This window comes from Ambystoma mexicanum, chromosome 12 (assembly GCF_040938575.1).
Source record: "Ambystoma mexicanum isolate Mex_15411 chromosome 12, UKY_AmexF1_1, whole genome shotgun sequence".
NCBI classification, from domain to species: domain Eukaryota; kingdom Metazoa; phylum Chordata; class Amphibia; order Caudata; family Ambystomatidae; genus Ambystoma; species Ambystoma mexicanum.
In genome coordinates this window covers 969,775,624-969,795,308 of record NC_090936.1, presented here as the reverse complement: position 1 = coordinate 969,795,308, position 19,685 = coordinate 969,775,624, and the positions used below count along the sequence as shown (strand labels likewise).

At 44.1% G+C, this 19,685-nt stretch overlaps 1 protein-coding gene across 1 annotated transcript in view; it reads left to right on the top strand.

Moving 5' to 3' along the window:
- Nucleotides 1–19,685, top strand: part of CPT1B (carnitine palmitoyltransferase 1B) — a 607,650-nt gene that overhangs the window by 348,185 nt on the left and 239,780 nt on the right. Inside the window, exons 9-10 of the mRNA XM_069629453.1 lie at nucleotides 11,534–11,618; nucleotides 15,891–16,086. Coding sequence (XP_069485554.1) covers nucleotides 11,534–11,618; nucleotides 15,891–16,086 — 281 coding nt within the window. The remainder of the gene's footprint in view (nucleotides 1–11,533; nucleotides 11,619–15,890; nucleotides 16,087–19,685) is intronic.

The window sequence follows — 19,685 nt, the reverse complement described above, 5'->3', positions numbered from 1 at the left end:
CTTTTTATTTACAGGTACTTTTAAATGTTCCCAACCAGTCCAGAATATCAGTCTTTACATCATACACACTCAACAAATATGTGGGGAGACGAGGCTTTCTGAACCTGGAGGCATCAAGCGAATAAGACTCTGAATCAGAAGGGGAGGCAAGAGACAATTTCCTCATATTATGCTCATGCTGCATTCATTCCTTTTCTCTGAGTTGCAGTTCCTTCTTAAGTTTCTTTTCTCTTAGCTCTGATTGTAACTGCAGTTTTCTAAACTCTAGCTGCATTTTCATTTTTTCAATTTCAAGTACAAGTTCTGCTGAAATGTTAGCAGTAGGTAGAGGTGAGGCATATCTGTGTCTACCTCTTCTTCTTCTTCCTCACTTCCTGGAAGATTAGGACTAAGTGTTATACTTTGCCCCAAATCATCTTCATTCGTGTCTATTGCTCGAGTAGGGGTTACAGGCCTACTCACAACAGTTTCTATTTATTTTATTTATTGGTTATTTATAAAACACTTATACACAAGTGTTTCAAAGTGCAATAAGACAAGGGGTGGGCGAACAAGGAGGAAAAATAGTAACTATCTTAGTAGGCCTTGTGACATTCAGATCTTGAAAGTGCAGTAATGAGAAGTGCAGGGGAGAGGGGAGGGAGGAAGTGCAGGTCGGGCTGGAAGGGCCCGTGAGAGGGTGAGTGCCAGAGGAGGCCAGATGGACCAAAGGAGACCAGATGGACAGAGCCAGGGGAAAGCAGAGGGTGCAAGGCAAGGGTGGTCCACAAGCTAAGTATGAGCTAAGGGGCTGGATGGGCTTAAGGGAACAGGCTCAACCAGGCTAGTGCAGAGGAGGGGCTTATGAGGGCACATGCAGGATGAAGAGGGCCCATGAGGGCAGGTGCAGAGGTAGACTGGGCTGGGCGTGGGGGTGATGCTGGTGCCCTGTAAGACTCTGAGGGAACCGGGCTGCCTGTCTAGGGCAGCCGTGTACATTAGCTGGGAAGGGGGAGGGGGAGGAAGAAGAGAAAAGGAAGGTCTTGAGGAGCTTCCGAACTTAAGGAGATCCGGCTCAAGTTTGAGCAGGACAGGGAAGCCATTCCAGAGGGAGGCACCTACGGAGGAGAGGGATCAACCCCTGCCTCTCTGTTTGGAAAAACATCTGATCTGCAGAGTGTTAGAGCTAGACTGCCGAAGGGCTCTAGCAAGGAGGTATTTAGGGAGAGAGAGTTGAATGTAGTGGGGTCCCAGAAAGCCTTGTGGATGATATAGAGGATCTTGAACTTCATCCACGCAGCAACCAGGAATCCGTGAAGAGATTTAAGGTCTGGAGACATGTGGTCCCTGGGCTTGAGGCCAAGGATAAGTCTTGCAGTCCTGTTCTGGATTAGTTGAAAGGGGCAAAGGGAAGAGTTAGGCAGATTGAGGAAGAGGCTGTTGCAGTAGACCAGCCTGGAGAGAAGCAGAGCTCTGGAGACATTGAGTTCATGGGGGAAGGTGAGAAGAGGGAGAATGCCTCTGAGGAGGTGCAGCTGAAAATGGGCCTTCTTTGCCAGGTCTGTGATGTGAGGAGAGAAGGAGAGAGAGGAGACAAAGATGTGTTAAGGATTTCAATGAGGTGACATGCACACCGTGGTCTCGGCCTAGTATGTAGCGCCTAACTGAGGTGCTTTTCTCGTTATTTATGTGGATTCAATTTTGGGATGATACACCACTCATATCACACCCCCTTTTCAAATACCCCGGGTCCCAATGGACCAGGAACCAGGCCGGTTGGTCAAATGCAATATTTATTTATTTAAATTCAAAAGAAATCACACACTTTTAATATAGGGCAGTAATCACCAATGGAGTGATAGTTACAAATGAGAATGTGAGCAATGCATTGGGTTGGACTTTTTAGTGGAGTACATACACAGCACAGCAGAATAGGATCGCTTTTAATTTAGGACAGATAGCACTCAAGTTAGGATTTCCCCCTGCAAAGTTCCCTCAGCCCACAAATAATCAATTCTGAATGGATATAAGGAAGCAGTAGGTGATCAAAAATAAGAAGCTGAAAATGGAATCCAAATCCGACCTTCCCTCCCTTAATAAGAGTGAAAAACGGATTTGGAACCATTGCAATGTTAAAAAGGACACTCGGAAATGGGTGAATAGAATAATGAATGTGTGCATAAACCTTGAAACAAATACAGTTCTTCACTAAAGCAACAATGTAAAGGTATTAACAATCACAAGCAATGGATTAGCAAGAGCATACAGTTCGAAAAATAAATGGAAGGTTCAAAACAGTTACAATCAAAATGACACGTTGGAAACTTTGCAAATATTTCCGTTTTCCGTGTACATTTACTAAAACGGTTTCTTTGAAAAACAGGTGAAATATTGTGTGGGAGGTAGGGAGATAGATATATATCACAGGTATACTATGGAAGTGAAAGTAAGTCTCTAGCTGGTAAATCGAATGGGTTATGCAAGATATAAGAAGGTGCACTTTGAGTAACTGAAGGCACGAAAAAGTAAAGGAAATCAGTTTGTGAGAAGAACAGTTTTACTCTACACTAGAGTATTCAGGCTGTGCCACCAAGAAGAGACACAGGAAGCTCCAGGGTTGATTTGCGAGTTCAACCCTCTCACTCCAGCGCCCACCATGGCAGATCCAGTCCGATCACTCGAAATAGGATTAATAGCTTAGGATTTCACAAGACAAAATTACTAGAGAGAAGGCGCTAGCACTAGAAATCAATGGCAGGGTTGCAAGAATGATTGTGACAGTTTTACAAGTTATCAGGATAAGGATAAGGTGACTTAGCAAGTGGGATGAGAACAAAGACAAGATATGCTATGGGTTTAGGTGGGGTGGCAATTGATACTCACAGTCCACTTTTTAGTTTTTGGATTTTGGACAGTCAACGGTTCTGGTCACTACACGGCAGGGTGCCTGGTAAACAGCTGGGCAATTCTGGTTACCGGGTAACACTTCTGGACTGGCAATTCTGGTCCCTGGATAATAGAGTTCATCAGGGTAGCATGATTGCAGCAGCATGCAGTGAGTGGCAGCAAGCCAAGCTGGATCAGGATGCCAAAGGTACCACAGTTTTCCCCTTGTTAATGGGAAATGTAGTGTTTTTTTTTCTATTGGAGGCCTTGCTGCGAATGGGATCAGCACTGCTTGGTTTTTGCAGTGGGCCCTGGAGTAGGATCAGCAATGGTTGGCCTTGTGGTTGGAGTCTGGATCTGGAAGATGACGGGTACAGGAACGCAGCGCAGGAAATCAGGAAGAGTGTCTGTCTAGAGCCTTGTCAGGGGCACTTACTTATAGTGCATAATGACATCATCAAAGTATAGGCTGGGCAGGGTTAACTAAACACGCCCCTAAACTAATTGGATTGGGCAGGGGTGCTGGTCTCCACCTTGCTTTCAACTGGTTGGATTTCCAAGGGAATGATGTCAGGTTTATGAGGTGAGTTTTACAATGTTCAAAAGCTCCCACATTTTCTTTACTTAAAATCTGATTTTGCCAAAAACAGACATTTATACAATTGCAATCTCTTAGTAAATTATATACCCAGATTACATATTATGTGCAGCACATATCAGTCCAATCCTCAAGTCTGTGTGGGACCTTGTTTCGCCTTTCTGATACCTTTTGGTAATTTTTAGCATTAAAGATTGGCCTAAAATGCCATAACCTTCTGAACAGATGCAAATTATCCCCAGGGATGTATGTACAAATATTTATGTTTGCAACATTGATACTTTTCGATTTATCCTCAATACTTTGCCCTTTCTGCCCCCGAGGTGTCAGTGAGTTCTACCATGTATCTAAAGAAAGCACAAAAAATCACTTTTAAACTGCGACATTTTTACAATTTTTCAAAGTCTTGCTGCAAAGATAAAAGTCTTTAAAGTTTATTCCTGAAATAGTCTTTGGGACCAAATGGCAGTCTCTTTGTTCCTGGTTCCATTTTTTTAAATGTAACTTCAACTGCTGCCAACTGTCATTTCCTTCAGAGCATGGTGGGGTTTCTCCCTTGATTGAAGTTACATTGCCCTCTTCACACCTCAGGCTTCCTTCCCTGCGAGCTTCATTGTCAGGGTCCCAACAGAGACGAACGTCTGTTCAACCTCGTAATTATCAGGGGGCTGTCAGTATCGGCTGAGAGAGAATCCTCCTTTTGGTGTCACCCCTCCAAGCAGAAAACCTGTTTTTCAACTTGCAACTCCAGCCACCATTGTTTTACCCTTTCATTTCTGATCTTAGATCCAGAATTAAAGCAAGCTGGTTGCATAAAATACCCCATGTTATATAATCTTACCAGCAACAAACCCCTTCATATTGCCAAAGACTGGCAGGCTTTCATTCACTAGTGTATTGTTCCAACACACAGGCATTTGTTTTTCTTTAATTTGCAAAAGCCCATTTTTTTTACACGTGGTCCAGCTGGCCTTCCTTTTTAAATTAAACCTTTCATCTCCAGTAGATTCACACACTGTCTGCAGCTATAGTTGTTCTCTTGAAATGCTGGAGTTGGTCTGCACATTGACACAGATTTGGTTCAGCTAGTTAGAGTCTCTCTGAACGGCTGAGTTTTGGATACTTTTGCAAAGAAAATGAACGTGTTTCCCATGTAAGTAAAAGTCCTGGTTGATTTTTTTTAGAGCTGGTTTGACTGAGCTTGTCAATTCAGAATCATGCCTGGTTTTTCTGAGGTGGCACAGTGAAACAACAGGGCTTGGTAGGGCTTTTTAATCACAGTGGCTTTAAGAAACCGAGGGAATTTGCGTCAAAGCAACATTTTTTTAATGGTGAAAAAGGGTTTCTTTTCAATGGATATTTTGGCTTTTTGCAGCAAAGCAATGCCTCTTTTTCCACTTTCTTCCTTTTATTTATGTCGGAACACACTGGCGATCTCCTTCAATGTGCCCCCCTGGTTCCATCCTGCCCAATGTGTGCTTGGCAGGACGGTGCAGCCATTTTTGTTGTTGTTGCAAAACGCGGTTTTGAGCCATGGTGCTCACAAGAGCCGGCGAAACCCTTTTGTGTTTGTTTCTGCGCCAATGCAGCTTAGTGATGTGAGGCAATGCCGTTAAGTGGATCAATATATCCCACAGATGATACCAATGTTTTTTGCCTCACAGGAGGGTGAGGGGAGCGTGCCCATGGAAGGCAGCCAGAGTGTGGCTGGGAAAGAGGGGGCAGGTGTCTCAATGAAAATGATCTCTGTTTTACTGGCATTAAGGCAGATATTATTAGCAGTGCACCATGCCTGAATAGAAGACAAGCAGTCAGGAATGTGAGAGGAAGAGGAGGAGGAGGGTAGCTTGAAGAAGAGATTGTGTCATCTGCATAACACTGGAAGTTAGGAGAGAAAGTGGAGATCAAGTGGGCTCGAGGGGCCAGGTAGATATTGAAAAGACAGGGGGAGAGGATAGATCCGTGAGGGACACCACAGGTGGAAAGTGAGACGGTGGAGAGAAAAGGGCACAATTGAACCTGGGAAGGTCGGTCCGAGAGGAAGGAGGTCAACCCATCTAGAGCCAGTCCTGTGATGCCAATGGTGTCACAGAGCCGATTAATCAGGGTTGCATGATTGACCATATCAAAGGCAGAGGAAAGGTCTAGAAGAATGAGAATGGAAGGAGAGCTGGAATCGAGATCAGAAAGCAAGTCTTCACTGGTGTTCAGGAGAGCAGTTTCTGTGCCTCTGGCAGCTCTGAAGCCAGACTGGTAGTCGTGGAGACAACCAACAGATACACTGGGCCTCATTACACGGTAGGCGGTAAGGGTTTACCGGTACCGGTATTTTACCTTACCGCTTACTACGAGGTCCCTTTGCGGGTTGGGGAATTTAACGCCTGCTTTTTGCAGGCGTTAAAAACCAACCCGCAAAGGGACCCAGGTAGCTAATTACGGTACCGCGATTTGCGGTACCGTAATTAGCACCTTCCCCATTCCCATTATGCCTTATGGGGCAAAAATGGGAATGGGGAAGGGCAATGATGGAAGGGGGAATTACCGCCCCGCCAACCTTGGAATGGGGCGTTAATTCCCCTTTCCACCAAGGCGGTACCGGTAAATTACTGGCATGTACCATGGCGCTAATAGCCGTGTAATGAGGCACACTGTGTTGGATGAGCTGGGAGATGGCCAGCTTCTCCAAGAGTTTGCCCAATAAGGGGTTAGTGGAAATAGGGCGGTAGTTAGCCAGGCAGGAAGGGTCGGCAGAAGGCCTTTTGAGAGAGGGTGCAAAAGTGATTACATGAGGAATGAGGGGAAGGATCCAGTGGCAAAGGAGTGATTGCAGAAATCGGACAAGGCTGGAGCAAGCGAGACAATGTTGTCCTTGATAGTTATGGATGTAAGGAAAAGAGGGGACTAGGATGGAAGCAGAGATGGGGCCAAGGGAGGCCTGAGAGCAGGTCAGGGAGAGGGATGTGGAGTAGAGGAGAGTGAGGACAGGATGACATGAGTTTTAGAAATTAAGTGAGAGGCTAGAGAAGTGCAGAGGGCCAGGGAAGACAGAGGGTCAGGGAAGACAGAGGAGAAGTGGAGACTGCAGTAGGATTGGGGAGTTCCTTGCAGATTTTGAAAAGTTCAGCCATTTTGTTAGTGGCTGCAGAGATGCAGGCTTGGATATAGACCCTCTTCTTGGAGCAGATGAAGAGTCTGTATTGCCTTTTGGTGATCCAACAAACTTTGGATCAATTCACTTTTCTTCCCGTTGCCACAGGGGGCCTCTATTTGTACACATATCTTTTAGTTTATCTACTGTCAGATTAATTAGAGCCTCGGCTGTAATGTTTTCCATTGTTACAGTGATTTAGTAGTTCTGTCAGATTAATTAGAGCCTCGGCTTTAATGTTTTCCATTATTACGGTGATTTAGTAGTTCACAGTATTGGTAACCGGCCTTGTGGATTGTTTCTCTGGACACAGGTACAATCAGGAGTCAATGTAATCAAACACTACCCAATCCCACCGCTGGCACCAGTGTTAGGGGAGTGTTTCTAAAGTCCACTTGAGGTAACACTTTATAAAATTATCCCTTGGCATACATGCCCCCAACTCTTAGTATAAGTCTGTACTACCCAAAGGATCTTGGTAGAATGGCAGTGCAGCCAAGCTTATCATAGGAGGAAGATATGAGCTCTAGGTTGTGGGGTACATTTACCAACACAGCAGAATTCCCCTCCATCACCAAACTGCAACTCAGCAGTACCAGAAGATTGGCTGTGCTGGCTCCGTTAAGCACCATTGCCTCGCATCAAAATTGTGTTTTGCAGCTATACAAATTATGGCTGTGCTGTCTTTCCCAAGCACCAATTGGGTGAAATGGGACATGGGACACCCCGAGAATGGCGGCCAGTGTGTTCCTTATGTGCACCAAAGAAAATAATTCAAAGGCAGTGCTGCCATGCTGCCAGTTCAAAACCTTTCACTGAAAAAGAAAATATTCTGCCTTTTAAAATGACTGCGCCCTGATGTTCCTTTTCATCTTTTCAACATTACCCAGTTTGGTTCAGTAAAACACATTCATGTACACCCATATTCAGAGTGTATACCAGCAAATAAGCGCATTCCTTTCCGAATGGCATGTGGTGTCAAGCAAAATTTGTGAAATAGCCGAGAACTTCACTCCAAGCTGTACGCAGATAAACCCATCATAAGAAGCTCTCTCTCTCTTTGCCCATGTCTGTTTCATTGGACCCTTGCTTTGAACAGATTCCTGTGTAGTATAAATTGACATGTTGTGGTTATGTTGTAAAATACAATTATTCTGGGATGGTGTTTTCCAGAGGATGGAGTTGGTTCTGGATCTCTCTATACCCAGAGATCCACTTGTTGCTGTGTTAGGTTTACTGCCTTCAAATATTGGTTTAACTACAAGTAAACTGTTTTGGATATATAGAGCTCTTTTGCTAGCCAAGAAGCAGATTTTGAAATTTTGGAAAAGTGATACCTCTCCTAACATTGATGACTGGCTGCAGAGTTTGTCCCTTTTGTCGAAGAGGGAGAAAATATCCTTTAAAGCAAAAGATCAGCTTGATAAATATGAGAGGATGTGGGGTGCATTTAATGATCTCTACGCTTAAAATATTTGATCATGTTCTAGGTTTCTTATTTTGCTTTGTTTTTGTTTTTTCATTTTATTTCTTTCCTTTACCTTCTGTCACCTTACTCCCTGTATTCAGTTCCCCTCTGTTACTTCTTAAAGATTTATTTAGGAAATTATGGGTGAATAAGTATCACCTTGTGCATTTGAGATATTGTATTATGTTCTATTGCTTCTGTAAAGTTCTAAATGTATAAATAAAGTTTTGAGAAATTGACTATGGCCATTGAAATGCTCAGAATAAAGATACCAGGAAAAGCTGCATTTGAAAGTGACAGCCCAGGAAAATTAACCACGTTAATGGTGCTTTTGACAAACAAAAAAATGCATTTCAAAAAGTGGAATGGTAAACTAAGGCCCTGTGCTTGCATGGAAATGTGATGGGGCTTGCTTTGAACTATATACCTGATTTTTCTTTCTTAAAGACTTGCTTTTTGGTTAAGGGATAAATAAATAAAATTACTGTGAAGCCAGCAAGAAAAAGGTTCGACATGTCCTGGCTTCAGAGGGCCCCTGCCTTTCCTGGGAACAGAATCATCTTCCCCCAAGGGGACCATCCCCCTAGAAACTATGGATGGACCAAGGGGGAGAATGTTACACTCTTGTCAGACAGGGCGACACTGCTCCAGCAGGAAACAAAGGATTTCCGGGACACATAGGTCTGCTGCAACTGCCAGGATCAAAGAAATCGTCATGACAACCTCTGTGCCAGTGGAGAAAGACATTTGGCTTGGAGGGTTGGAAGACTGACCCTCTTTGTAATGATAATGATAATGATGTGTTATTTATATAGCACCTTAATCCAAAGTGCTTTACAGAGCACATATTTACATACAATAGCACCCAACCGAAATTGGCACTCATTTATCGACCTTGGAAGGATGAAAGGTTGAGTTGGCCTTGCCAGGATTCGAACCTGCGACCTGCAGATCACGCTCAGATTGCAGCAGTAAGCGCTCAACCCGTTCAGTTCCTCAGGATACTTTAGTCACTAGAATAAAAATGTTCAGCAATATAACACAAGTTAGGGGGAACCTGAGGAGGACTCCCTAAAGGAGTAAAGCTGACAAGCCTGGACCAGAAGTATGGGTGGACAATCAAACACCTTCTCATTCACTCCAGTCACACTGGAGCGACTCTTCGGCTTAAGGTAAGTTCTACCTTTAGCCCCACAGTACCTTAATGTGATGAAAACACAGCTGGATTCTCTCCTGTGCAGCAGTGATGGACCCAGTCTCCTGATTCCTGGGTCTGGTGACGAAAGGAAGGACTCTGAATGGGATGTCAAAGCAGCAGTCGTGAGAAAGGACCCTCAGCAACGATTTCTGCAGTCTCTTGTTTCGGTCTGTGGTATTGGCGTCTTTTTATCATCTCCAACAAAGGACGGTTATGGCCTGGTTGATCTTCTTCGATTCTGAAGTGCTACACTCTGGTAAAGGGACTTAGATGAGTGGGATCGTGCCTCTGGAGGTCCAACTGGAGCTCACCAAACTTCTGTGCAGATTCATCCATGCCAGGCGTTGCACTGCAAATGGGTTTGGAGGTCTCCTAGTATTTGCGGTCTGCAGCTCTGGAAAGTCACAGCACCTCGGGAGATGGCTCAATTTGTAGTTCGGCTTGAGGCTAGTTGGTTCCACCAGCCAAAGGGAAGGAGTCGTTCTCTTCGAAGCTCCTCTGTTGATAAGAAAACGGGGTTAGGACAGCAGTGGTCACTTCATGGTTACTGGAAGGGTCTGTAGGCGTCTCTGGTCATCTTTAGCTTCAGATCTTCTGTCCTTGTGATCAACTTGCCTTCTGACCCAGGACCCTTACCTTTTATTCAGTTTTCCTACTTCTCAAACTCTCCCAGCAGTTTACAGAAAGGGGCAGGTGGCTGTCCAATCAGGAACTGGTTCCATTCAGGCACTCTAGCAGACAAAGGACAGTAGAGTGTCCCCTCCCCTGCTACCGGTCCTTGCAGACACACTGGACTCGAGGTGGGGACACCCAAGGGGTCCCACCAAAGGCAAAACACTTATTCAGACCTCACCCTCCCAGAATGGTAGAAGAAGAGCTAACAAAGAACAACCACGATAGAAATGGCTAAAAAGTGATGGAGCCACCATGTTAGCACATAGGTGTCCGTATTGTGCATAACCAAGACTGTGAATACAGTCTGCGGTACAAAATAGCACAATAGTTGGTAGAACACGTCCACTGCCACCAGCCGTAACTATGGGGTTGTCTCTGTGACTTAAAGGTCACAGGAGCAGAGAGAAAGGGGATACTAGGTATCCCTTTAGCACTCCGCATAGGGTGATGTGTGCTAATCTCTCATATGATAACGTTTTAGGAGGGACTCCATGTATTCCTCTATCCTTGAAAACAGTAGTTTTCAAGGATAGTGAAAGAATCTCAAAGGAGGACCCACAGGTTGCTGTGTGATTTAAAAGTTGAACACAGATGTCATAAAAGTGATATGGATGAAAGCAGACTCCATTGTAAAGGTAAAACACAGAGAACAGAGTTCCAAAGTCAGAACCCATAAGAATAAATGAGAGGAGAAATGCAATGCTCCCCTAGTTCAGGATAGAACTAATAGGTCCAGAAGTCCAGCAAAAAGTGCTGGGGGTCTCACTAGGAGAGGGGATTAAGCATAAAACTGATAAATATCCATAACACCCATTTGCCATCTGCTAGACATTCTGTGAATGGGGACTGGGTGTATTAGGAAAAGAAACAATCCTCACACCATTGTCAGTGCAAATGATTAGATGGTTATGCTAATTTTTTTAATTTTATTTGGTTGGCTGGAAATGTCAACCTTTCAAATACATTAGATACAAAATTAGCCATTTACATTTTAAAAAGAAACACTAGCAAAGGTACAATTTGATAAAACACATTTTTCAGTAGCATAGTTAGAAAATAAAAGGAAAAGAAATAAAGATATAGAATAAAAGTTAGAGACTTACATAATGACACATTTCTTGTTCATCTGGTTCAAGAGAGAAAATGTCAAAATACTTTTTCTCCTTTTGTTATTGAACCTACATTTACATATTTGGGATAATCAATTCAAGAAATTGTACTAATGCTATTCTGACAGAGGTTCTTGTACTAGAGAAGATTTTTTGCCACATTTCGTCTGAGTCCACTGGTTTACATAGATCAAACAGTTTTACAAGATATAGGTGTCGCTGTGATACTAATACAGGACAGTCAACGACTATATGTTGCAAAGTTTCTTTCTGCAAACTGCCAGTGCAAAAGCGACAAATATTTAGTTTGGGTGTTATTAGCCCGCGCCTAACCATTACATCCGGTGTGTGCCACAAATTTAATCTAAAACATAGGTATTTGTGTCTTATCAGAGGAGACGGGCATTTGACTAAATAAATGACTTGAATAAATAAATGCTTATTTTTGGCTTTTCTTGTTATCTTCTGACAGATGATGGCAATGGGGCTGGTACCAATGTGCTCCTACCAGATGGAGAGAATATTCAACACCACAAGAATTCCTGGAGTGGAGACAGGTGAGGACCTCTATTATGGAAAGCATTCAATTACAGCTCTCAAGTAGTGGTCACATTCCAGGGGAGGGTGGATAACCTTTTTCCGAGCACTTGACTTATATGATTCTTAGCAAATGAAGTTGTTCAACCCATCCCTGGGCATCTTGGGGAGTTGAACACATATTTAAGACATGTGCAAAGAACATTCAATTTCTGGGTACCTCAAAGGAGCCCCTCCTATTGTGGGTGCCAGTTGATACCTAGCAGGTGGCTTCTATCTCCTGGACTCGGAGTAGGTGACACACAATAGATGGGCATTTCTGGGTAGTAATCGGTGGCTTTTTGTCCATGAGTTCTTGTAAAGGGCTACCTGTCACCGAGTACTTAGAGAGAGGGTTCCTAGGATGGATAATAAGGGGATGGCTGTATATCTTTTGTCATCAGTCACAGAGCGCTCTCTACACTGAGAACCTAGCAGGATGCCAATTAAGACTGGACAGGCACCAAAGCGATGGCTCCTTATTCCTGGGCACACAGCACTTGGCTTCTATTCCCTTGTTGCATACAAGGTGTCCCCCTTTTCCGGTCATGTAGGAAAGGGCTCCCTGTTCAGCACACAGCACTTGGCTTCTATTCCCTTGTTGCATACAAGGTGTCCCCTTTTCCGGTCATGTAGGAAAGGGCTCGCTGTTCTATAAATAATGCAAGTGAGTTGTATCCTTTGGGACTTTGTAAGTAGCCTCCCATCAAGGGACCCCTCTGGGGATACTGTGGATTCTGTGCACCTACCATGCAGTTGTCCATTTCTAAGTTCCTATGAGTTGGATGCCTATTTTGGGCACTTAGAAGCCACTCCTTATTCTGCGAATTTTTGATGAGGCTTCCCATTTTGGGCACTTTGGATGTGTCTCACCTTTCCGGCATCCAATAGGTGGCTTCTTGTTCTTTGGGGCAACAGCTGAGAACCCAGATAGGAAAATTAAAAAGCATTTGTGGCTTATTGCAAAGAGAATAGCCATAAATTTAAAATTATTAAAACAAAAGAAATGTTTTTAGAAAGAGGATTTTGCTAAGGGCGCATTTACGGCTACTGATGAGCTAAGTGATAAGGTCAAGGAATTATACTACCTGGCAGTACAATTATTTCAAGGAAGAGGATAGACCCCCCAAGACATAAAAAATCCCTGCCTCCTTTGCACGTTTCATTGGAGCACAATGTTATTCACTATCTACAATAGGCCCAATTGCGTTGCTGCTCGGTTGGATACATACCGGACAACATTGGCCAATGCTGTGTCTTGTGTTGCGGAGATCAGGTATTATGTTAATAGTGGATCTCTTATATTTAAAGATAACCTATGTTAAATAATAGGTTTAGGTTTAGGTGTCCCTTAGAGTGTCCCCCAGAGTTGCTCTACTGTACTTCATCTTGAGCTGGGTGTGGTCCCTATATATATCATAAATAGAGATGCACACCTTAGAGTACCTTAAAATGGAAAGAGCCTTCGGTGTTGGGTGCTTTTTAATCTGAACCAAATGCTAGATCCAGGAAATATTGTAAATAATCTATGAGGAACTGAACACAAGTATAAGAAGGGGCACCTGGCTACTCCCTGATCTACCCAGGTAACAATATATCTATATACATGCAAATGATGAATTAATGTACATTCAGCAGTGCCGGCGGACTGACGGACACTATGTTAGGCAGGCTGTTAGGGGAGTTTTCCTAAGGTCCAACTGGCAGTAAGACTTTAGTAATCTATCCCAGTGGTTTGTAGATCCCCAACTCTTAGTATCAGTCTGTACTAGGTCAGGACCTTGGTAGAGTCGGAAGAGCAGTCAGGCTTATTTTACACGTATATTTAGAGAAAAAGTATATATTTATTATATTTACACAAGAACCACTTAAAAATACTTCAGACATTTACGTTAGAACACTTACGAATACTTGATAGTACACTTCAAATGGCACTTTCCCTTTTGTGTTTGTTCGCGGTTACATTTGTAGCAACGTTAGAAAGGGAAAAGACAATGTTATTGTATTATGGGTTATTGCACACTCATGGGGTTTTCAACTGTTTATACAGTGATACATTTGCTCTAAAAACACATATAGTAAAGTCACTTAAAGGGAGGGAAATGGTTAGTTAGTGTAGCATGAGCTAAGTTCAAGGTTCTAGAGATGGTTTCTTCGCCTAGTAAGTGTTTTAAATCCAAAAACGGAACCCTAGCTAATGGCAGTACGAAGAGGGTTTGAAGTCTTGACAATCAGCGAATTATGAAGAGTTCCTGTGGATTTCTTCCATTGTCTAGAGTTATTGAAGCAGCAAGTTAATAACTAACAAAAGAGACTTTAAAACGGACTCGGGAAGGGGACACAAGCAGCGGCTTGGGTCAGAGGTAGGAGGGGGTTGTCCTGGACACCTCTACGTGCACTTCAACGCTCTGGAGTGACTTCTTGTAAGCAGTACCTTTTTCCCCACAGTACCTTAGGTTAGAAGAAAATGTTCATGCTGAATGCTCCGCGATGGTGCAGCTTTGGACCCGACCTCTGGATTTCTTGGTCTGGTGACTGAAGGCAGGACAATGGACGGAATCTCTCAGCAGCAGTTTCGAGAGAGGACCTGTGGCATGCCTTTCAGCAACTTCTTGGTTCACTCTGCGATTTTGGCGCCTTTTCTGCAGCACCAAAAAAGGACGCAGATCACCCGGTCAATCTTCTTCGCTTCTTGCAGTCCCACACTCTGGTGAGGGGGTCTGGGTGAGTTGGATCGGATCTCTGGAGTGTCCTTACTGGTGCAGCTAAGGTTTGCACCGTTACAACCTTTCCACTCAATGTACTCGAAATGGGCAGTAAATGGAAGAAGTGGTCTAGAAGTCCAGCAAAAAGTGCTCAGGGTTTCACTAGGAGAGGAGATGAAGCATAACATGTGTACATCTCCCTAACACAGGCCCACTACCCGCCGCATCAGTACCTGAGTGACTTACAACAAGATTACACCAGTAGAGGTGAAGCCACTGGCCCATGTGGTACAAATAAAGAAATACAAGAGACACTTTGAAATCCAGACAAATATTCCAGATTTTCACTCAGATGTGCATGAGACCAAAGTGCACAACTTTGTATCACAGGTTACCTCATTGAGAGAGACAACAAAACTATCTTCTGTCCTGATGAGGGCCGATGAAATAGGAGCACTATCCAACTGCGCAATAGGCTGAAACACTTATTGATATGGCAGGGTTTAACATAAAGATTGCCAAATTGGCCGACGAATGAGGCAGTTACATTTAGATGGCCCCAATGGAGTTTAGAGCAGCTGTTTGCATATATATAGGAGTCACATTTTGTGTTTTCAATTTTCTTTTATTGTTATGCACATGTAATGCACAATGCTTCTTTTCCTGTGGAACACAGACTAGTGTATTGTATTGTTTTGTAAGTTTTTATACTTGTCTTTATACATACATTACAAGAATGAAAGGAGTGGATCTTATCCGTGATTGCCATGATCATTTGCATTTATGAGCAACTGAACATACATTTTTGGTTTCAGGATAAAATTACCCATGTAGGGTCCCCTATGCAACCAAAGGTGAGAGGGTCTACCCTGAGAATAACCAAATTCCAGGATAGGAATTGTATTTAGATGTGATGTCCCAACATTCAGAGAATTTTGGCTGGGAGCTTTGCACCTGGTTGGCAGGTGGAAAAAATCCTGTTAGAAGAGACTGGTTATCTGGGTCTTTCTGCCATTTAAGGTGTGCCCATGGCAAAAACACCTGCCATTCCTGATTTCCTGCTATATGCAGGAGAAGGGGTAACATGAAGCTTGTGCAGGTTGGGAGGACGATTTGGGGGTAAGGCAGGTACAGGGGATACCCCTGAACAAAGTAACTTATATATCAACTAGCAAACCTTAAGCAAGAATGAATTCAGACCCCTTGTGATAGAATCAGGGTCCCGGTCAGTCCAGCTGGCATTCTATTGTGCTCAGAATTTGTAGATATTGTAGGAAGAACTCCCTCTAACAAGTAGCGCAAACACTTTAAAGTTATGTCTCATGTTTTTTTAGGGATGGACGTAAAATGAGGTTAAAATGTATTTATTGGAAAGTGTTTGGTTTATATATTGTAAGTTGTATACCCTTGAGCATTGGGTGCAACGTCTGACATTGCAGCACTGGGAAATTATATAATACAATAAATACGATTTTTTTTAAAAAAAACATTAATTAAGAATTGGTGATGATGAGTGTCTCTTCAGTCTTTTTCTTCTCTTGCTTGCAGACATCCTCCAGCACCTGGTGGACAGTAAGCACCTGGCAGTTTACCACAAAGGCCGTTTTTTTAAGGTCTGGCTCTACCACGGTGGACAGCTTCTGAACCCACGTGATCTAGAGATGCAATTTCAGAGGATCCTGGATGACCCCTCACCTCCGCAGCCTGGGGAGGAGCAGCTGGCTGCACTCACTGCTGGAGACAGGTAGGAGGAGCAGGGAATGCACTGATGTCAGCTCCAGAACCCTGGCTTTGAACCTGCATCCCACGGCACATAATGCACTCTTTAGGGCCTCATCACTAGTTGGGCGGTATCCCGGCAGTATTACCACCGGGATTCCGCTCGGCTAATAACGTTACTGCCACCCGGTCCGGCGCTATTAGGTGCTGGGGTATTCCCCATTCCCCATTGGGTCCATTGCACCCAATGGGGCATTTTTAGCGCAATTAGCACACGCTAATTGCACCTAAAAATGGGCTTTGAATTGGCCCATTTACCCCCAGAGCTGGGGGTAAATGCTGCCAGACTCATGATTGGGCGGACCCTTAAATGCGGTGGTAATAATGTTACCGCTGCATTTAAGGGCTACCGCCCAACTCGTGATGAGGCCCTTAGTCATCCTCACAGTCCATCCATCATCAGGGCCTTCGCATACGGGAGACTGCCAGAAGATCTATTAGGAGTGCCCCTTCGCTGCTTAAAGATCCATCAGGGTAGCTTTCCACTGCTCTAGGGGCCTTGGTACTGGACCTGATAGTTTGATATTAGCCTGCTTACAATACCCCTAAGGACAGCCACGGGGTTGCACCTAGACATCCAGTAGCCTGGCATTGCAACTAGAAGAAAGCGCAGCCAGGTTAACACATGTGGTACACTTAGAACAATCTCACTTACAATGTTAAGCCCGCCCATGACGCTCAAAGATATATGTTCCTAACCCTCCATTGCACTTAGAACTGCTTAAGTTAGCGATTGGAATGCACAGTGGTTACATGCAGCTTGTCTTGCTATAGTGCGTAATAGCCTGCTTTTGTTAGCATTTATAGAACATGGAAAATATGTTGTAAGACGATAAAGGCAACCAGTCTGTTGCACTCAGAGAATCCCATTAGCCTAGCTTCTATGGTAGCCTGTTTATCCCACCTAGAAGATGTTCTAGGACAACCACTCTATTGCACTAGGAGGTAGCTGGCCTTTTCTTCCTCACAGAAGATCGGATGACACAGCAACATCAATGATAAGCTCCACCTGAGTTTAAGGTATTTATAAACGCACCACTTCAGTGGACATCTGCCGCAGGCACAGGTATCCATCCACACACTTTAAAATGCAGCTATGACTGTGACAAATTTGGTCTAGCTGGTCACGTAACCGCTTCGCACTGAAGCACCAGATTTGCCTCAATACCTCTGCCATTAGAATACAGCAACAACCTACGATAAATTTGGTCTAGCTGGGTACATATTGAGTCTCTTGGACTAGCGCTCTGTCGTGACCTCCCACAGCAACCACCCATGTGCTTGATCACTTGGGTCGGTTACTGGAGCCTAGCCAGCCCTCCTTAGTCCTTATCTTGGCCAACTGCAAACTCGCATCTTAATTCTGCTGGGCTTTGGTCCCCGAGGGCATTAGGACCACAAAGTGCGATGAGGCCATACAAATGGGAAAAGGCGCTATATTAATGACTACTACAATACAATACAAACAATAGCCTTTCAAATATTCAGCACATCTTCTGCCCTCTGCTAGTGTCTTTCGTATGCATTTTGGCCTTTCTAAAAAAAAAGGTATTTCTATATCTGACAGGTCTGCACCTTTATTTTTAAAGGAAACATGTTTTAGTGGGCATCATCCTCTGCCATTGGGGCCATGTGAAGTTAGGAAAAACGAGAACTGCTGCCTGGGAATTTTGTCTCAATGGGCACCCTTATTCCGCTAAAAGGTGTCCATTCTAGTGCGCAAAATCTTTGCTAAAGGGGGCCATGCTATCTCAGCGGTCACTGCGCATTTTCAGAATAAAGTACTGCATCTGAAAGGGAGGCATTTTATGCCAGTGGGGCCATGAGAATCTAGGAAGATCCCAGTGCGGGGGAAATTGGCATTGTAGGTAGATGATTTTCTCATCTTAAAGGGTACCACATTCTTCCAAATATATTATATCAGTGGACATAGATTTTGGTAAAGGGCACCAGTGTATCTCAGAGTTCTTTCAAACTGAAACATTGTATCTCACAAAACAGCAGCTCATGCCAATGGGGGTCTTGTGAATCTATGAAAAGTGCTGTTCTGAAGAAATCACATTGCATATTAATACAGCCTTCCTCCGTCAATGCAGCACCACCTGCTAAAAACATAATACCTCAAAAGGCAAAATGTTCTAATGGGAACAGTCGAATGTTAGAGGGTAGCGCATTGCGCTAAAGGACATAATTTTGTTTTAAGGCAATATAGTTCTTGGAGATCCAAACCTTCTGTTACAAGGAAACATTAACCCTCCGGGGAATCACCTTCTGCAAAAAACAGTGTTCAAGGGAAATATTGTATCTCAAAGGGCAGCACCTTATGGTAAAGGGAGTGACTGTACCTCTGAGGACAGAGCCCACCCTTGAAAGAAAATATTCAGTGGCAGCAGCAGCTTCCGGTGCCAGGGTTGGGGGGAGATAATAGGGCACAAACCAGAGGCTGGGGGCGCATTGGGCAGCCCTAGATCCGTCACTGGAAATATTGTATCTCAAGAGGGTTTCCCTTATGCTAAAGGGAAGTGTCGGGTCTTTGAGGGCAGAACAAGCCGCTATATGGAAATATTATATCATAAAAGGTAGCAATGTATGGTAGAAGATGGGATGCCCCTCAGGGCAGGAACCCGTGTTAAAGTGAAATATATATAGAAATGATGCACCTTATGGTAAAGGGAAATGCTGTATCTTTGAGGGGTGAACCAGCTCTTATTGGAACATATTGTATATCAGAGGGCAGCACCTTATGGTAAAGGGTGATGCTGTATCTATGAGGGTAGCACTCATTACTAAAGGGAATTATTGTGCTTCATAGGGCAGACCAATATGCCAACAGGAGATGCTGCATTTCTGAGGGCCGCATCCACTGGGACAGGCAAATATAGTATCTCGGCGGGCAACACCCCATTGTAGAGGAAGATGCGGTATCTCTGAGGGCGGAACCTTCTGTGAAAGGGAAACATTGTATCTCGGAGGGCATTATCCCGTGGCAGAGGGAAATGCTGTATCTCTGAGGGTAGAACCTGGTGTGAAAGGAAAATATTGATCTCGACGGAGGGCAGCAACCCATTCTAGAAGGAAATTCAGTATCTCTGATGGTGGAACCTTCTGTGTAAGGGAAAAATTGGATCTTGGAGGGCCTTATCCCGTGGCAGAGGGAAATGCTGTATCTCTGCGGGTGGAACCTGGTGTGAAAGGAAAACATTGAGGAAATGCTGTATCTCTTGAGGATAGAACCTGGTGTGAAAGGAAAACATTGATCTCGTCGGAGGGCAGCAACCCATTCTAGAGGGAAATTCAGTATCTCTGATGGTGGAACCTTCTGTGAAAGGGAAACATTGTATCGCAGAGGGCATTATCCCATGGCAGAGGGAAATGCTGTATCTCTGAGGGTAGAACCTGGTGTGAAAGGAAAACACTGAGGAAATGCTGTATTTCTGAGGGTAGAACCTGGTGTGAAAGGAAAACATTGATCTCGTCGGAGGGCAGCAAACCATTCTAGAGGGAAATTCAGTATCTCTAATGGTGGAACCTTCTGTGAAAGGGAAACATTGTATCTCAGAGGGC